This window comes from Coregonus clupeaformis, chromosome 21 (genome assembly GCF_020615455.1).
Source record: "Coregonus clupeaformis isolate EN_2021a chromosome 21, ASM2061545v1, whole genome shotgun sequence".
In the NCBI taxonomy this organism is placed as follows: Eukaryota; Metazoa; Chordata; class Actinopteri; order Salmoniformes; family Salmonidae; genus Coregonus; species Coregonus clupeaformis.
Window position 1 is genome coordinate 20,935,712 of NC_059212.1, and position 19,768 is coordinate 20,955,479.

A 19,768-nucleotide genomic window follows, 5' to 3' on the forward strand; every position below is an offset into this window, starting at 1 on the left:
AAGAACAACATATATAATATTGCTAGCAACAACAGATTAAACAAATTTGGCCAAGGGGTCTATGGAAGAAGTTTAAAGGGTGCAATACAACACAATACAATGTAATATTAGATAATCTACAATAGGGCTGTTCAATTCCGGTCCTACTGTTTTTTGTTTCTACCGGGTACTAGGTAATTGCACTCACCTGGTCTGAAGTCCCTTATTAGAAGGAGAAGGATGAAAACCAGAAGTGTTTCGGCCCTCCAGGACCGACATTGAACAGCCCTGATCTACAATATACCCTGCACAACAGGGCCTGGGAGACTCACAGGGATCCACAGTTTTCCATCAATGATCCAGTTTTCAACTCAATACTTCTTGTATTCCCATTATTATTATTTTTGAACATAAATGCACTGTAATTTTGTCACGGTTTCGGCCGAGGCTGCTCCTCCTCCTTGTTCGGGCAGGTTTCGGCGGTCGTCGTCCCCGGAGTACTAGCTGCCACCGATCTATGTTTCATGTTCGTTTGGTTTTGTCTGGATGTTGTACACCTGTGTCTAGTTAGTCCTCATTAGTGTCCTATTTAGTTCTCGTTGTGTGTGTATGGTGTTGTGTGTGATTGCTCCTCTGTTTGGTGTTCTGAGCTACGTATTCTTCCCTCCGTGTTTGGAGAGGTTTTCGCACATGCTAGTGCGCCTTTTGTTTGACGCCTGTGTGCGCCTTTATTTCGCCTCCGGGCTTATTGTTCTCGTGTACTACGTGAATAACTCACTAAAGTCTTTTGGTCTTAGCTTCTGCGTCCTGCGCTTGATTCCTGCACCACACCCACCATCAGCACCCCTGACAAATTTAAGCTTTAAAACTGCAAAATTGTCTCTCTTCTCCATGGGAAAATGTGTAGAGTTGCAGGAAATTAGCTTTAAAACTGTGTGGGGGGGCTTTAAAATGTTATTTCTCAAATCAAATCAAATCAAATGTATTGGTCACATACACATGGTTAGCAGATGGTATTGCGAGTGTAGCGACAGGGTCCGAGACTTGATTAGTCTGCCCATGCACTGCAGCAATCATAGTAAAACTCCTTGTATGCAATTTTTTATCACACTCTAAAGTCGGAGTTGTGTTCTGATTTTGAGGGGGTCCCTGATGAATTTGTCATCACAAAAGGGGTCCACGGCCCCAAAAAAGTTTGGGAACCCATGTTCTAGGACAGTGGTTCCCAACCAGAGGTACTAGGACCCTTGGGGGTACTTGGCCTATCTACAGGGGGTACTTGAGAAGACTCATGAGACCATAGGCCTTCTGGTAAAATGCACATAACGGGGTACTTCAGGGGTACTCCGGGCAAAGCAGAATTCAATTGGTGGTACAGTAAACGAAAAAGGTTGGGAACCACTGTTCTAGGGAACTCGGTTGAGTCAATTCAAGACTTGTGATTTCAACAAAGCCCAGTAGAGGGACCCTATCCCAAGCAGAACAAACATTCACGTTCTCATTTTCAATACCTACAGCTCTCTCTGATCACTCACTATGTTCCCAATCTTATGTTGAACACCCACTCCCCAGGATTATGTTGGACCATTTTCCTTTCCGTTCTTTTAATTTCTGTTCACACTTGTGTTTGTTTGTGCCTGAGGGTGTGACTGGTAGGCATGTGAACTAGAGAAGACAATGGAGTTTTTTGAAATCCAGACGCACAAAGAGCCATAGTGGTGCCATATGGGAGCTTCCTCTGCTCTGAACTTAACCCTGAACTCCAAACAAATACAGATGACATATTCAGCATTTCTCCATGGTGGCTCGCATCCATATAGAAACCCTAGGTTGTCCATGTAGACCTGTGGTCGTGTATCTTTAAGTGTATGAACATGATTTGAAACTTAGTCATCTGAACATGCAAATTATTGCATGTGTCCAGCAGTATTTGTTGTGTCACAGTATGACTACACTCATGTTTGTCGATATGCCCAAAATTGGCTAATGTAACACTTCCAATGTGCCAAGTGTAATGACACATATTCCAAAATGAATTTGTACATTCAATACGTATCGAACAACAATAGCTCAAGTGTGCTAAGGAAACAATGTATACTCTAGCACTGCACAACATGCACCAGCAAATCAACCATAGTAGCATACGCCATCACTGTGTAGTACTCAACTGAAAGGTAAACAAAGTAAAACCTGATGATTAAGTCAGAAGGCCCATTCTGAAGGCTTTAAACTGGGCCGCCGAGGAGAAAAGCTCTGAAAGTGCCAGCGAGAGAAAGACACGGGCAGAGATTTTTGATGGAAACTAAATTTAGACTGGCATCTGCTTCAAATAGAAACCCTCCATACATATTTATGAATGAAGGGAAGACTATGGTCTCGGCGATGGGAGTGGGGGAAGGAGAGAAAGAGGGAGCCCGATTCACCTGAAAACCTATTTTGAGATATTCTGCCTCTATTCTCAGCATGGAGAGGCTATTTTTAGCAGTGCAGAGGCAGAAGCGATTATGCTGCAGATGCACAAATAGCCGTACAGTCAGTGTGTAGAATCAGCCAGAGGAGGAAGAGAGAGAGGGAGCAATTTCACAGTTATTTTTAGGACACTATACACAACACACTCTCACACACACGTATATACACGCACAGCTCCCCTCGCAATGCCACCTTGTTCAATGTACTCACGCTCAGTATATACACTATGAGCGAAATGCCCTAATGTGCCTCAGATTTGAACAGCCTGTTCTCTCTCTCTCTCTCTCTCTATCTCTCTCTCTCTCTCTCTCTCTCTCTCTCTCTCTCTCTCTCCCCCATATCTCTTTGCTTGTCTCAGCATTGAACAGTCTGTGCTCCTACATAGTAATACAGAGTTCTTCAATTCCGGTCCTGGAGGGCCGAAACACCTCTGTTTTTCATCCTCTCCTTCTAATCAGGGGCTAATTCAGACCTGGGACACCAGGTGAGTGCAATTAACTACCAGGTAGAAATAAAAAACAGAAGTGTTTCGGCCCTCCAGGACCGGAATTGAAGAACCCTGTAGTAATACATAATAATTTGGTGGATGCTTATATTTGTCCTGTTTCACACATGTACAAGTGTGTATTATACACATGTGTGAATTGGTAATGTGTTTTTTGCATATCCCAACTCCCCCTGAGACACCCTAGGAGAGTGGGGCCACGGCCAGTGTCTGCCCTGTCTCTCTCTGTGGCTACATTATCTATAGTATTCTGTGTCATATGAATGGAGGAGGGCTTCTGCATTGATGACATAACACACTGTAACAGACCAGCGTCTTGTCCTCATGCAACATCCCAGGGAATGAAGTGGATGGTGAATTGAATGGAGAGGCTACTGTAGCCATTTTGACATTATAGATTTTTGGCTTGCCTATTGTTCTCTCAATTTGACTTGTATATTTTTGGTTTTAATCCTAAAACAGGTATATAATAGATTGTGTAGATATACATTTTACTTACATTTTATAAAATGTTACTAACAGATAATACATTAAATGTATAAATCGTGTTCCTGCATATAGACATAGTACTTTATGCTGTGATGTATTCAATATAACAGGTGTTTTGGCAATCTAATGTACTATGACCACAAGAATGTATGAAGTATGGACTGCATCCATCTGAAATGATCTATTATCTATCAATATCCATGTCTATGCACCTGACTGCCAGCAAAGAAATCCTTCCAGTGGGGTTCCCAAAGCAGGCAGAAAGTTTGATTTTGCCATGAAGCCACTGGATCTACTGTTTTATTGCTGTTTAATAGCTCATCGGACAAACAACAGATGTTATTGTTGTCTAATTGCCTCACAGTGGTGGAAAAAGTACCCAATTGTCATACTTGAGGTAAAGTAAAGATACTTTAACACTCAAGTAAAAGTGAAAGTCACCCAGTAAAATACTACTTGAATATATTTAAGTATCAAAAGTAAATGTAATTGCTAAAATAGACTTAAGAATCAAAAGTAAAAGTACATTCCTTATATTAAGGAAACCAGACAGCACGATTATCTTGTTTTTTTAATTTACGGATAGCCAGGGGCACACTCCAACACTCAGACATAATTTACAAACAAAACATTTGTGTTTAGTGAGTCCGCCAGATCAGATGCAGTAGGGATGACCAGGGATTTTCTCTTTAAGTGCGTGAATTGGACAATTGTCCTGTCCTGCTAAGCATTCAAAATGTAACAAGTACTTTTGGGTGTCAGGGAAAATGTATAGAGTAGAAAGTACATCATTTTCTTTAGGAATGTAGTGAAGTAAAAGTAAAAGTAGTCAAAAATATAAATAGTAAAGTAAAGTACAGATACCCCAAAAAATGACCTAAGTAGTACTTTAAAGTATTTTTACTTAAGTACCTTACACTACTGTTGCCTCATGTCATCAGACGAGAGACATCTCCGGGGAAAGTTCTAGCTCAGTTAGTTTCAATTACATATTCCAGAACTGTTTTAGAATGATTGTTTTATTTTTTCATATCACTCTGCACTAATTATTTGCAAAGGGATGAGCTACATCCAGTCTCTGTCTAAGAACTGCCACGGTTTCTACAACGGTTGTTTGCTAAAGCGCTGATTTCTGCTCTGGAGTTCATCAGAACCTGCATACAAAGTGGAGCAACGCTTGGATGTTAGCAGAGGTTGTGGGACTGTGGATGTGGATCAAGGTGGAATTGCCTTAATTGCTGGAGACGGACCAACCCCATTGTGATTGGGACACTCCACTCTACCTAAGTCTATAGTCTATACATAGCACAACTCACATGCTACCACATCAATACTGCAGGGCTATTTTTAACTCCACCGAATCCTACATCACACTGACCTTGCAGCCCGATCAATGCGTGGCTGCATCCCAGTTCCCTCTACTATAGGCAGTGCAGTGCCGACTCTTGGCCGCGTCTCAATAGTCTACAGTGCCTTCCTTATCTCATCTCCTTCCCTTTGTCTGTACAGATCTGAAAACGCTCTGCTGGTGGATGTGATGGGGCAGATATGTAGTGTAGAATTCATTTGGGGATCTCCTTTGATCCACCTGTGTTTTTAAGATCTGTTGCAGATGAGGGGAGGAGACGAGGAGAGGAAGCCTCTTTAGACTATTGAGGTGCATTATTATCAAAGAGAACTGTTCATGCATGTCAACCTTGGCTACGCATGGCAGAGATGCAGTAATCTTAATCCATATGGATGTGTTCATATCTATATGAATTGCCTTAAAGATGGTTTATAGTTTATAGAATTGCGATAAAGATGGTTTATAGTTTATAGAATTGCGATAAAGATGGTTTATAGTTTATAGGAGTCCTGGTAGCAGCTACCTCAGGCTGACCCTCGTCAGCAAACAGCCAGCTCCCACAGTCTGACCAGCCAACACCATTCAGACACACTGTTCTTCCTGAGTGCCATTGAAATGTTATCTGACGTACCCAACTCCACAATGCATTACTTTACGTTTTTGTTGCCCTCTTAACCACCAATTTTTTCTTTCATATCAGGTTTATTGGTGTGACTTGGAACAATGATGGGCTTTTTTTAAATGCTGCCATTTCCTGTGCTTTTGATAAATCACATTCATTGTTGAAAGGGTTTTGTGTGATGATTGACACCATTTATATTTTTAGTTTGGGCTTTCTCAAATGAACTCAATTTGTTGAGAGGGGGTGGGGGAAGGGGGGCTTGATGCCTTTGTCTGGTCTACCTGAGACCCGTTGGTGACGTTTGACTTGACATCAGTCTCAAAGAAAAGTGCATTGTTGTGAATGATTAAAATATTTTGTGTATTGTGCGATAACTGAATGTGCATGTGTGCTGTGTGCACAAGGTGTGTTCAATTTATTGAGTGATGGAGCATCATTTGTGAAGTGGATGATTTTTGGAGTATGATTATTACAATGATGAATGATAGGAAGAAATTAGGGAGAACTGGATTTTGAGAACATTGAATTGTTTTCTCATCTTCCTCTTTGTCTCCCCCATAGTTTTGATGTTGAGAATGGATTGTCGGTGGGGCGCAGCCCTCTGGACCCCCAGGCCAGTCCCGGCTCCGGCCTTGTGCTCCAGGCCAATTATACCCATAGCCAGCGCCGGGAGTCCTTCCTCTACCGCTCCGACTCTGACTTTGACCTATCACCCAAGGCCCCCTCGAGGAACTCCTCCACTGCCAGTGAGCTGTAAGTGCCCCCCCCCCCTTCCTATTGGTTAATGTCTCCCTCTGTGACCTTTCACCTTCCTCTCATATCCATTGGGAAGCGTCATGGCAGAGATGTCTCACTGTAGGCCATGATGTTACAAGGTCTCCACTACAAGGCAAAGAGTTGTTGTAATGTCCAAGGTTATATACAGATATGGTTTTGTGGAACAGATAAAATCATATGTGGAAAGCAAGTCATTTCTTGGATCGCTTTCCAAAAGGGAATTCCAATCGCAAAGCATGAGGAACACGTTAGGCCATTTTGAAAGCTTTCCCTTATACTACAGTAGTTTGTGTGGTCCCTTAAGTTATCCTGTGAAGAGCCTACTAAGTAGACTGTATCTTAAGCACTTCATTGTGCTTTTTTTATGTAGCACAGTTTTATTAGCACAAAATGCTATATTAAACCATATTGCTCTGCGGGTTTGGAAAATCTACCGTCCTCCAGTTTGAAAGCCCCTATTACTGCAACCAGCTGTTCTTTCCATCCCAGCACGCTTGCATGTCAACTCTGCTTCGGTAGGATTAGACATAGACAAAGTTGAAAAAATGTGGCACTTTCTTGTTTTTTTCTTCTTCTTTTGCTGTTTGTTTTTCCAGCCTATGTCAGCCTAAGCCAGTTTCCACGTGTCTGAACACCTTAGTTTGTGATTAATCGGTTGCAGGTCACCAACTCTTGCCTCTGTTTTTAAAGGGAAGAAAGCTTGAAGCACTGGGAAGTCAACTGGTTGTCTCGGTGAGAAGAACTTGACAAAACACTGACTAGGTTCCCTCAAAGGCCTGTCCTGCATTCTCCATTGCAGGTTTCAGAGCCATTTTCCCCTCCCCATGGCACCAGTGACTAAAACTTTAGCCCTCCCCTAGGTTTTTCCTGTGACCCCCGAGAAAGCCTTTTTTGTTTTGCATGTGAAGAAAATACCTTAGCCTAACTCCTCAGCCCTGTAACTTTACCAGTTACACTTTAATTTCTCCCTACCTCACGGTTCATAAAATGTACAGTGCATGGCATCCTTTGATTGACCTACATTTCACCTAGCCTGGTCTACCTTTTTCTGTTGTGTTTTCTTTGCTTTAATATCAGTCTGCAGGTTGTTGTAGTGTTATTTCAGACACTGATCAACTGTCTTGATTAATAATTATGATTATTACAAATGAGTAATGTGCACAGTAGTCATTTGTACCACAGTAGTTATGTTGGATTTATTAACCTAAATATTTTATGCACACTAAATGGTTGCAATTTGTTTAACTTTTTCACTGATTCCATTACTGTACTTTAAAAACATCAAGACCAGAGCCTAAACCAATATCTGGATGTAACCTCATTTTGTTCCGTTTTCTTCATTGTAGACATGGAGAAGACATGATTGTGACACCATTTGCACAGGTTGGTTTTGGAAATATTCTGCCCTTTCCTGTGTTTCTCAGCCGAACAAATAGTTTAGCAAATGACCTGCGGTGGTCTAGTGGTCTAGGCTGCTGCCTCTGGAGTTCATGACCAGTGTATTGCTGCTAGCATAGGTTCAAATCCTGCCGACTGCTCTTTCAGCAGTCTACCTTTTACCTCTATCTCTCTCTAGCCAATAAACATACAAAATACTTAAAAATAGATATATGGAATGGAATGTAGCTACACCTTCATTAAGCACACCAACACGACAAGGAAATTACTAATACATCTTACTGAACACTGACTAACCCTGAGTAACTAAGACTTTTAACAAAAGAATACCTATAAATAGATTGTTGCCATTGGCCCAGTGAAGTCACAGCTGTCACTAGGTACCGGTGATACTAGTAGAGAGGACCACCGAAACAGCCTTTGGAATGTGGCTGGTGCATCACGGCAGCCGGGCCTGTGACGGGAGAAGTGCGTCACAGCTGGACTCACTTTACTGAACAAGCTAGGAATCCAATACGGCATTCCTCGATATGGCTGCTGACTTATAATATTAATGACCATAATTTTGGAATGAGATGTTCGACAAGCAGGTGTCCACATACTTTTGGTCATGTAGTGTAGCTTTTGGCATTCTGACTAAAATAGTTTACACAAACAATTTAGGTAACTTACATTCAACAGCAAATTTGAGAGGATACAAACACTCAAATATGAGTCCCACTAATCTAGTGTTTTTATTCATACATGAAGGACCTCAACTATCACAATGAGGCAGTAGAGATGACGTACTCTATTTATCTTGGCCCTTCTTGCAGGTACTTGCCAGTTTGAGGACGGTAAGAAGCAACTTTGCCGTTTTGACCCATCAGCAAGATCGTCAACCCAGCAAGTAAGTTCAATCTACACCTCTCATACCCAAACTCGTATGTCCCCCAAAGCCATTGACTATAACGATGAAGTGAACAGGAGATACAAAGTAGATATACATATATATATATACACTGCTCAAAAAATAAAGGGAACACTAAAATAACACATCCTAGATCTGAATGAATGAAATAATCTTATTAAATACTTTTTTCTTTACATAGTTGAATGTGCTGACAACAAAATCACACAAAAATTATCAATGGAAATCAAATTTATCAACCCATGGAGGTCTGGATTTGGAGTCACCCTCAAAATTAAAGTGGAAAACCACACTACAGGCTGATCCAACTTTGATGTAATGTCCTTAAAACAAGTCAAAATGAGGCTCAGTAGTGTGTGTGGCCTCCATGTGCCTGTATGACCTCCCCTACAACGCCTGGGCATGCTCCTGATGAGGTGGCGGATGGTCTCCTGAGGGATCTCCTCCCAGACCTGGACTAAAGCATCCGCCAACTCCTGGACAGTCTGTGGTGCAACGTGGCGTTGGTGGATGGAGCGAGACATGATGTCCCAGATGTGCTCAATTGGATTCAGGTCTGGGGAACAGGCGGGCCAGTCCATAGCATCAATGCCTTCCTCTTGCAGGAACTGCTGACACACTCCAGCCACATGAGGTCTAGCATTGTCTTGCATTAGGAGGAACCCAGGGCCAACCGCACCAGCATATGGTCTCACAAGGGGTCTGAGGATCTCATCTCTGTACCTAATGGCAGTCAGGCTACCTCTGGCGAGCACATGGAGGGCTGCGCGGCCCCCCAAAGAAATGCCACCCCACACCATGACTGACCCACCGCCAAACCGGTCATGCTGGAGGATGTTACAGGCAGCAGAACGTTCTCCACGGCGTCTCCAGACTCTGTCACGTCTGTCACATGTGCTCAGTGTGAACCTGCTTTCATCTGTGAAGAGCACAGGGCGCCAGTGGCGAATTTGCCAATCTTGGTGTTCTCTGGCAAATGCCAAACGTCCTTGCAGGGCTCTGGCAGTGCTCCTCCTGCTCCTCCTTGCACAAAGGCGGAGGTAGCAGTCCTGCTGCTGGGTTGTTGCCCTCCTACGGCCTCCTCCACGTCTCCTGATGTACTGGCCTGTCTCCTGGTAGCGCCTCCATGCTCTGGACACTACGCTGACAGACACAGCAAACCTTCTTGCCACAGCTCGCATTGATGTGCCATCCTGGATGAGCTGCACTACCTGAGCCACTTGTGTGGGTTGTAGACTCCGTCTCATGCTACCACTAGAGTGAAAGCACCGCCAGCATTCAAAAGTGACCAAAACATCAGCCAGGAAGCATAGGAACTGAGAAGTGGTCTGTGGTCACCAACTGCAAAACCAGTCCTTTATTGGAGGTGTCTTGCTAATTGCCTATAATTTCCACCTGTTGTCTATTCCATTTGCACAACAGCATGTGACATTTATTGTCAATCAGTGTTGCTTCCTAAGTGGACAGTTTGATTTCACAGAAGTGTGATTGACTTGGAGTTACATTGTGTTGTTTAAGTGTTCCCTTTATTTTTTTGAGCAGTGTATATATATATATATATATATATATATAAACTTTACTCAAACGGGGATGTCTGTGTCCATAGGAGAACTGGCAGTAACCCACCATCCATGTGCAAGACAACCTTAGCAGGTGAGTGTTTTTGAAGTGTGTGATTGTACATATTACCTCAATTACCTTGACTAACCGGTGCCCCCGCACATTGACTCTGTACCAGTACCCCCTGTATATAGCCTCCCTACTGTTATTGTATTTTACTGCTGCTCTTTAATTATTTACTGTTTTTAATTTTTACTTATCTATTTTTTACTTAACACTTGTATTTATTTTCGTAAAAACTGCATTGTTGGTTAAGGGCTTGTAAGTAAGCATTTCACTGTAAGGTCTACACCTGTTGTATTCGGCACATGTGGCAAATAACATTTGATTTGATTTGATTGGTTGAGTTTGTTCTGCTTTACAAAAGTTGGCGAGATCTTAACAAGGTTGCCTCCTAGGTTATCCATCTTTGTTTGATTGATTAAATAAATCTGATGATATAACCATCCATAGAAACTGCAAAGGGGACTTGCGTCATTGGACAAAATTCTAGATTGAATAATTGATTCTTGAATGAACGTTGAACTTTAAAAGAACATTGAATCGTGGGCTCATCTCGTTGTGTGTCGTCCTTGTGTGGGTGTGACAGAGGAGCCGCTCCAGCAGCTGGCCGTGGAGACTCTGGATGAGCTGGACTGGTGTCTGGAGCAGCTGGAGACCCTGAAGACACGCCACTCTGTCAGCGAGATGGCCTCCAACAAGGTACAGTCACACACACACACGTTTCATTTACTATCCTTGTGGGGATCAAACAACTGATTCCCATTCAAAATACTATTTTCCCTATCCCCTAACCCTGAATCAAACCCTTAACCTAACCCTAACCCCAAACCTCTAACCCTAACTCCTAACCCTTAACCCCTAACTCTAATTGTAACCCTAACCCTAAACCTAACCCCTAAGCCTAAAATAGCCTTTTTCCTTATGGGGACCGGAGAAATATCCCCGCTGAATTGTCTTTGTTTTACCATCCTTGTGAGGACTTCTGGTCCCCACAAGAACAGTAAAACCAAACACACACACACAATCATAACCCTGGGTGCTTTCATGACTCACTTGTACCCTTGACTTCAATGGTAAGGTTGAAGCTACTAATGTCTTACATCAAGATTTCGTTCAGTTTGAGTTCATTCACTATGATGGACTTAAACAAGGTACAATAGCCCAACAGCTCTAGGCCCACCAGTGAGTGAGAATCATCTTCGCTTTATGAAGATCCAGTGACCGTGTCTCTCTGCAAATGTATTTCGTGCTGATCCTGACTGAGCAAATGTGAAAGGCCACTAATACGATGAATTCCATCAGCGATTAGGAAATATGAAAGAAATCTCCAATCCCTTCTGACGTTTGAAAGCTCATTCCATGAATGAATGGGATGGTTGCATGCATGCACTGCCAGACCTACACCCTTCCCCCAACTCTCAGTATCTCATGTGTAGAACATTTTTAATGAGGGCGTGGGATCTGTGGATGAAACGGCATCCCTCATCTCCTCCCCAACCATCCATCCATCCTCATCCCTCATCTCCTCCCCAACCATCCATCCATCCTCATCCCTCATCTCCTCCCCAACCATCCATCCATCCTCATCCCTCACCTCCTCCCCAACCATCCATCCATCCTCATCCCTCATCTCCTCCCCAACCATCCATCCATCCTCATCCCTCATCTCCTCCCCAACCAACCATCCATCCATCCTCATCCCTCATCTCCTCCCCCAACCAACCATCCATCCATCCTCATCCCTCTCTCTCCACTCCTCCTTCTTCCAGACCAGGGGTTAGTGCTGCCGGAGTGCACTGGAGAGTCGCTCCGCCACGTCTCACAATGGTGCTAATTTAATAAAGTTAGAGCAAAGCTGAATCAATGTCTCGCAAGATCACATAATGATTCATTAGTAATCTACATAACAGAACCAAATATATTACAAGTATACTTAAATAAACTACAAATTAATATAATATACTTCAAATACGAGATGTATTTTCTATTATTTCTTTAAGTATTCTATAAATATACTCCCTAATATAATTTTACTTCAATATACATATTAAAAGTGCATTTTAAATTGATTGTTTTTCAGTCTTTAAGTATACTATATGTTCACTATCATTACACTTCAATACACATATTAAAAGTGTACTGTAAATTCAATGTTTTTTTGTGTTTTAGAAACTCTGCTCGTGAGTGATCAAGTACGCTATAAGTATAGTTTCAATGCCATTAATGAGTTTCAAAGTACTTTCTGAATTTCGGTTCAGAAGAGTGAAGAGAAAGAGAAAGTTGACAATGATAATGATAGTTTTTTCCACATAAGGGAACATGCATAGCTGAAGAACATCCTTCCTAAGAGTATATTTTTTCATATCTCAAGAAAGTATTCTTTCTATAAAGTATACGCAAAGAAAATTGCATATTACCCAGCATCCTTTTCTACAGGTGAAGTGTTGATTAATAATATGACGTTGTTCCTCATATTTAGCTTATAAAATTGTTTTGATTATCATTTTCCAACTGAATAATATTGTACTTTTAATAACACATTGCACATTACACATTTTTTATAATATTAATTTATCACTATAATGTGAACAACGAAAGTGTCAATTGCCACTGGCGCACAATTACCAAAAATATACTTTCAAATTGCCACTCCATCCACAAATGCTTGTAAATAGCCTGTTGTAACATTGGCTGAGAGGATGCCTTGTTCAATCAAGGTAACCTTTACATGGCTAGTTACAATAGCCAATATGGTTAATGAGTAGAAGTATAATATACAGGAATTCTAATTCAAATAGCATTGAATTGATCATGCTAGAATTATAATAATATAATGACATTGATTGGTCAACCACATCAAACTTACATTTATACTGAATTTGAATTTTTGTATACTTCTTATTTATGAAAAATATACATAAAAAGTACCTCAAGTGTATTCAAAGAATATTCGTTTTCCACTTTATCTAATATACTAAGAATGTACTTAAGTACTAAAATGTGTCCCAATTTAGATAAGTGTACATGTATTTAATACACTTAAATGCTAATAAGACACTTATAAAGTTTACATAATATAATAATAATAATAATAATAATAATAATAATAATAATAATATGCCATTTAGCAGACGCTTTTATCCAAAGCGACTTACAGTCATGCGTGCATAAATTTTTGTGTATTTAATTGCATTAAATGTATTTAAAATTGTTCCAGTTTAGATCATTACGCAATAAGGCATGAGAGCCCTGGGATTATTGTGCGATAACTCCTGACTAAGGGCTGTTCTTAGGCCCGAGGCGAAGCTAAGGTTAACAACATATTTCAAAAAAGATTAACGACATGCTTTCATTAAAAACGTTATTTTAATTAGTGAATTAGTTTTATTTCATCCTTCCACCAGACGATGCAGTCTGGGCAAAAGCCAGTTGTTTCTGAGGTTCTGAAGTTGCTAACCAAACAGGCTGGTCGTTTATTCTATTCTCATATTTTGACCCAGTCGTTCATTTCCATTAATTCCACATTGCTATGCTAATCAAATCATTGGCATTTACTGTAGCTAGCTAGCAGCGGTTCAATGATGACGAGAGACAAGAACTTCAATAAATAATGATTTAATAAATCATCTTTAAATAGGCAACACGAACTTCAGCTAACAATACATTTATAAATAATTTATAAATAAGCAACAACCAGCTGATTGTCGAGTCAATAAGATAGTTGTGCGCTGGGTACACACACATCCACCCAGCACACACCACATCCACCCTGCACACACCACATCCACCCAGCACTCACCACATCCACCCTGCACACACCACATCCACCCTGCACACACCACATCCACCCAGCACACACACCACATCCACCCAGCACACACACCACATCCACCCTGCACACACCACATCCACCCAGCACTCACCACATCCACCCTGCACACACCACATCCACCCAGCACTCACCACATCCACCCTGCACACACCACATCCACCCAGCACTCACCACATCCACCCTGCACACACCACATCCACCCAGCACTCACCACATCCACCCTGCACACACCACATCCACCCAGCACTCACCACATCCACCCTGCACACACCACATCCACCCAGCACTCACCACATCCACCCTGCACACACCACATCCACCCAGCACTCACCACATCCACCCTGCACACACCACATCCACCCAGCACTCACCACATCCACCCAGCACACACACCACATCCACCCAGCACACACACCACATCCACCCAGCACACACACCACATCCACCCAGCACACACCACATCCACCCTGCACACACCACATCCACCCAGCACTCACCACATCCACCCAGCACACACACCACATCCACCCAGCACACACACCACATCCACCCAGCACACACCACATCCACCCAGCACACACCACATCCACCCTGCACACACCACATCCACCCTGCACACACACCACATCCACCCAGGACACACACCACATCCACCCAGCACACACCACATCCACCCAGCACACACCACATCCACCCAGCACACACCACATCCACCCTGCCTGGATGCACACACCACACTCATGCCAGTCACACACGTGTTGCTGTGTTTCATGTGCTGCACCCCTCATTGCTGCAGATTAGTGTAATGAAAAAGTAGAGTCAGTATCATCCATGCTAGCACAACAACCTCGCAGGGGAGGGCTCAGTGGTTTTTCTGTATCACTTGATTTTTCCTATAAAAAAAGTATGTTTCTCTTTATGAATATTTCACCCTTTGCCGTACATCTTTGTATGGTCTATTTGACCAACTTTGTATGTTTACCATCTTCACCACATTGTATTGTATCAAGAAATATACTGAACAAAAATATAAATGCAACATGTAAAATGTTGGTCCCATGTTTCATGAGCTGAAATAAAAGATCCCAGAAATGTTCCATATACGCACAAAAAGCTTACATCCCTGTTAGTGAGTATTTCTCATTTGCCAAGATAATCCATCCACCTGACAGGTGTGGCATATCAAGAAGATGATTAAACAGCATGACCATTACGCAGGTGCTGGGGAAAATAAAAGGCCTCTCTAAAATGTGCAGTTTTGTCACACAACACAATGCCACAGATGTCTCAAGTTTTGAGGGAGCATGTAATTGGCATGCTGACTTCAGGAATGTCCACCAGAGCTGTGGCCAGAAAATTGAATCTCTACCATAAGCCACCTCCAACGTTGTTTTAGAGAATTTGGCAGTACATCCAACTGGCCTCACAACTGCAGACCACACGAAACCACGTCAGCCCAGCCCAGGACCTCCACATCTGGCTTCTTCACCTGCGGGATGGTCTGAAACAAGCCACCCTGACAGCTGATGAAACTGAGGGTTTGCACAACCAAAGGACTGTCAGAAACCATCTCAGGGAAGCTCATCTGTGTGCTCGTCATCCTCACCAGGGCCTTGACCTGACTGCAGTTCGGCGTCGTAACCGACTTCAGTGGGCAAATGCTCACCTTCACTGGCCACTGGCACGCTGGAGAAGTGTGCTCTTCACGGATGAATCCCGGTTTCAACTGCACTGGGCAGATGGCAGACAGCGTGTATGGCCTTTTGTGGGCGAGCGGTTTGCTGATGTCAACATTGTGAACAGAGTACGCCATGGTGGCGGTGGGGTTGTTATGGGCAGGCATAAGCTACAGACAATGAACACAATTGCATTTTATCGATGGCAATTTGATACGGTGACAAGATCCTGAGGCCCATTGTCATGCCATTCATCCGCTGCCATCACCTCCTGTTTCAGCATGATAATGCACGGCCCCATGTCACAATGAAGATTAATATGTCCCAGTTCTTCCATGGCCTACATACTCACCAGACATGTCACCCATTGAGCATGTTTGGGATGCTCTGGATCGACGTGTACGACAGCATGTTCCAGTTTCCACCAATATCCAGCAACTTCGCACAGCCATTGAAGAAGAGTGGGACAACATTCCACAGGCCACAATCAACAGCATGATCATCTCTATGCGAAGGAGATGTGTCTCGCTGCATGAGGCAAATGGTGGTCACACCAGATACTGACTGCTTTTCTGATCCACGCACCCTACTTTTTTTTTAAGGTATCTGTGACCAACAGATGCATATCTGTATACCCAGTCATGTGAAATCCATAGATTAGGGCCTAATTTATTTATTTCAATTGACTGATTTCCTTATTTGAACTGTAACTCAGTAAAATCTTTGAAATTGTTGCGTTTGTGTATAATGTGCAATGGATTTCTGAAAATCTCTTCTTCTATCTTCTAAAATAATGTATTTTCTATTCTGCTTTCTGCAAATGTTTGTGTTTTTTACATTTATAATAGGATAATGATACAGTATGTTCCATATCATGCCAAATCATCCTATTCTCCCATTTTCCTATGAGGATTTTCTCTTTCCTCATAGCATCATCGTCATCATGTCAGTAATAGCAATGTATTCATGCGTTCACATATATTTGAATGAAATACCTCAGCCATTCAAGGCATCGGGCTCCCTCAAATAATCTTCAAATTTGGTGCACATGGTGCAGCCTCAACCCCCCGCCTCCAACCCAACAAGTCCCCACCTACTCTCCTCTACCGTGGGCCAATGAGCTCCGTCCCCCTGTCCCAGCCTCTGATGCAGCAGGCCACCGATCGGCTCCTTCCTTTGGGCATATGGGAGGGGGGTTGGAGTTGGGAATTTACACACAGAGCAGGCAGAATAGAGCTGCTGAGGGAGAGGCAGGAGTTGCTCCCCTCACCCTGCATCCTCAGCCTGGCTTTCACGCTTCCTCCTGGGAGCAAACTCTTATCTTCGCCCATTCCCGTAGTGTGTGGATAAAAGCTTTCCATTGCACCGTGTGTGGACTGTCTGCTAGCAGTGGAATTGAGGTGTTCAGGCAAGCAGGACAGGAGCACGGAGTGTGCCCGGCTTATACAGTACTAATGACCGTAAACTGAGTACATTAGCTACAGGAAGGACTCTGCTCTTTCATTCATTTCTTTCCACCCCATGCTTTATTTGGTGCTGAGATGCCCGAAGTCAATTACTTGTTTTTTGTGTCGAGGATGTACATTCAGGTAAGATGGGCTGGGATGGGATGCACGTGTTGCTCGGTGAATTAATGTGTAGTACAGGTGCCCTTGTTTGCAGAGTTCTTTGCAGTTAGTTGGGAAGTGATGCTGTCTTTGCAGCATGTGTGTGTGGGTATGTGTATGTGTGTGTGTGTGTGTGTGTGTGTATCCAGGAATGCATGAGCGTATGAGTGAGTCCATGAAGTCCATTCATGTATGTGCATGCAGATGTGTCCATTCATCTTTGTGTGCAAGAAGTATGTGTACGTGTGTCACATATGGGTGATTCTACAGAAGTGGTGCAAATTGCAGTCCCATCCCAAAAACGCTATTTTAAAAAACAGTCTCCAAACATTTATTTACATCATGATATGTTCTAATTTTATCCAAGGCAATAGCAAACATATTGTTAAATTAATACAGTACAAAGGCATTGTTTATACTCTATATGTCTACCTGACATATGTCGGAAGACGTGTGCTGAAAGTTTGGGAAAAATAGTATACAAATGGGAATTTTTTCCAACCCCCAATTTGCACCACTTCTGTAGAATGACCCATATAAAGTGAGCTACAAAAGTATTGGGACAGTGACAATTTTGTTGTTGTTTTTGCTCTGTACTCCAGCACTTTGGATTTGAAATGATACAATGACTATGAAGTTAAAGTGAAAACTGTCAGCTTTAATTTGAGGGTATTTTCATCCATATCGGGTGAACTGTTTAGAAATTACAGCACTTTTTGTACATAGTCCCTCCATTTTAGGGGACCAAAGGTATTGGGACAAATTCACTTAAATGCGTATTAAAGTAGTCAAAAGTATGCCCAATAGAAATGAATGGTAAATAATGAATTGTGTCATTTTGGATTCATTTTAATTGTAAATAAGAATATTTTGAACACTTCTACATTAATGTGGACGCTACCATGATTACAGATAGTCCTGAATGAATCGTGAATAAAGATGAGTGAGAATGTTACAGATGCACAAATATCATACTCTCCCCCCCAAAAAAAAAGAAAATGCTAACCTCCCCTGTTATTGTAATGGTAAGAGCATGTCTTGGGGGTATGATATTTGTGAGTCTGTAACTTTCTCACTCATCATGGAAGCATCCATATTAGTGTAGAAGTGTTTAGAAACATATTCTAATCTTATTTGCAATAAAAGTGACTCCAAAATGACACAATACAAAATGGGGGGACTATGTACAGCGCCTTGCAAAAGTATTCATCCCCCTTGGCGTTTTTCCTATTTTGTTGCATTACAACCTGTAATTTAAATAGTCAAAATTGGTGAAGTGAAATGAAAATCCTAAAACAAAAATAACGGAAAAGTGGTGCGTGCAAGTGGTGCGTGCATATGTATTCACCTTACCTATGAAGCCCCTAAATAAGATCTGGTGCAGCCAATTACCTTCAGAAGTCACATAATTAGTTAAATAAAGTCCACCTGTGTGCAATCTAAGTGTCACATGATCTGTCACATGATCTCAGTATATATACACCTGTTCTGAAAGGCCCCAGAGTCTGCAACACCACTAAGCAAGGGGCACCACCAAGCAAGCAGCACCATGAAGACCAAGAAGCTCTCCAAACAGGTCAGGGACAAAGTTGTGGAGAAGTACAGATCAGGGTTGGGTTATAAAAAAATATCCAAAACTTTGAGCACCATTAAATCCATTATTAAAAAATGGAAAGAATATGGCACCACAACAAACCTGCCAAGAGAGGGCCGCCCACCAAAACTCACAGACCAGGCAAGGAGGGCATTAATCAGAGAGGCAACAAAGAGACCAAAGATAACCCTGAAGGAGCTGCAAAGCTCCACAGCGGAGATTGGAGTATCTGTCCATAGAACCACTTTAAGCCATACACTCTTCAGAACTGGGCTTTACGGAAGAGTAGCCAGAAAAAAAACATTGCTTAAAGAAAAAAATAAGCAAACACGTTTGGTGTTCGCCAAAAGGCATGTGGGAGACTCCCCAAAAATATGGAAGAATGTACTCTGGTCAGATGAGACTAAAATTGAGCTTTTTGGCCATCAAGGAAAACACTATGTCTGGAGCAAACCCAACACCTCTCATCCCCCCGAGAACACCATCCCCACAGTGAAGCATGGTGATGGCAGCATCATGCTGTGGGGATGTTTTTCCATCGGCAGGGACTGGGAAACTGGTCAGAATTGAAGGAATGATGGATGGCGCTAAATACAGGGAAATTCTTGAGGGAAACCTGTTTCAGTCTTCCAGAGATTTGAGACTGGGACGGAGGTTCACCTTCCAGCAGGACAATGACCCTAAGCATACCGCATAGTTATGCACGCTCAAGTTTTCAGTTTATTTGTCTTATTTCTAGTTTGTTTCACAAAAATAAATATTTTGCATCTTCAAAGTGGTAGGCATGTTTTGTAAATGAAATGATACAAACCCCCCAAAAATCCATTTTAATTCCAGGTTGTAAGGCAACAAAATAGGAAAAATGCCAACGGGGGTGAATACTTTTGCAAGCCACTGTAAACAAAAAGTGCTGTAATTTCTAAACGGTTTACCCGATAT

The 19,768-nt window shown here is 42.3% G+C and overlaps 1 protein-coding gene across 3 annotated transcripts in view; it reads left to right on the forward strand.

Moving 5' to 3' along the window:
• LOC121535058 (cAMP-specific 3',5'-cyclic phosphodiesterase 4D-like) overlaps positions 1 to 19,768 on the forward strand; it is a 68,412-nt gene that overhangs the window by 34,742 nt on the left and 13,902 nt on the right. For 2 of the 3 annotated variants that reach the window (XM_045206244.1, XM_045206246.1), the window contains exons 2-7: positions 5,974 to 6,165; positions 6,880 to 6,921; positions 7,536 to 7,572; positions 8,403 to 8,476; positions 10,104 to 10,150; positions 10,707 to 10,819. In XM_045206244.1, coding sequence (XP_045062179.1) covers positions 5,974 to 6,165; positions 6,880 to 6,921; positions 7,536 to 7,572; positions 8,403 to 8,476; positions 10,104 to 10,150; positions 10,707 to 10,819 — 505 coding nt within the window. The remainder of the gene's footprint in view (positions 1 to 5,973; positions 6,166 to 6,879; positions 6,922 to 7,535; positions 7,573 to 8,402; positions 8,477 to 10,103; positions 10,151 to 10,706; positions 10,820 to 19,768) is intronic. The other variant, XM_045206245.1, reaches the window with a different exon arrangement.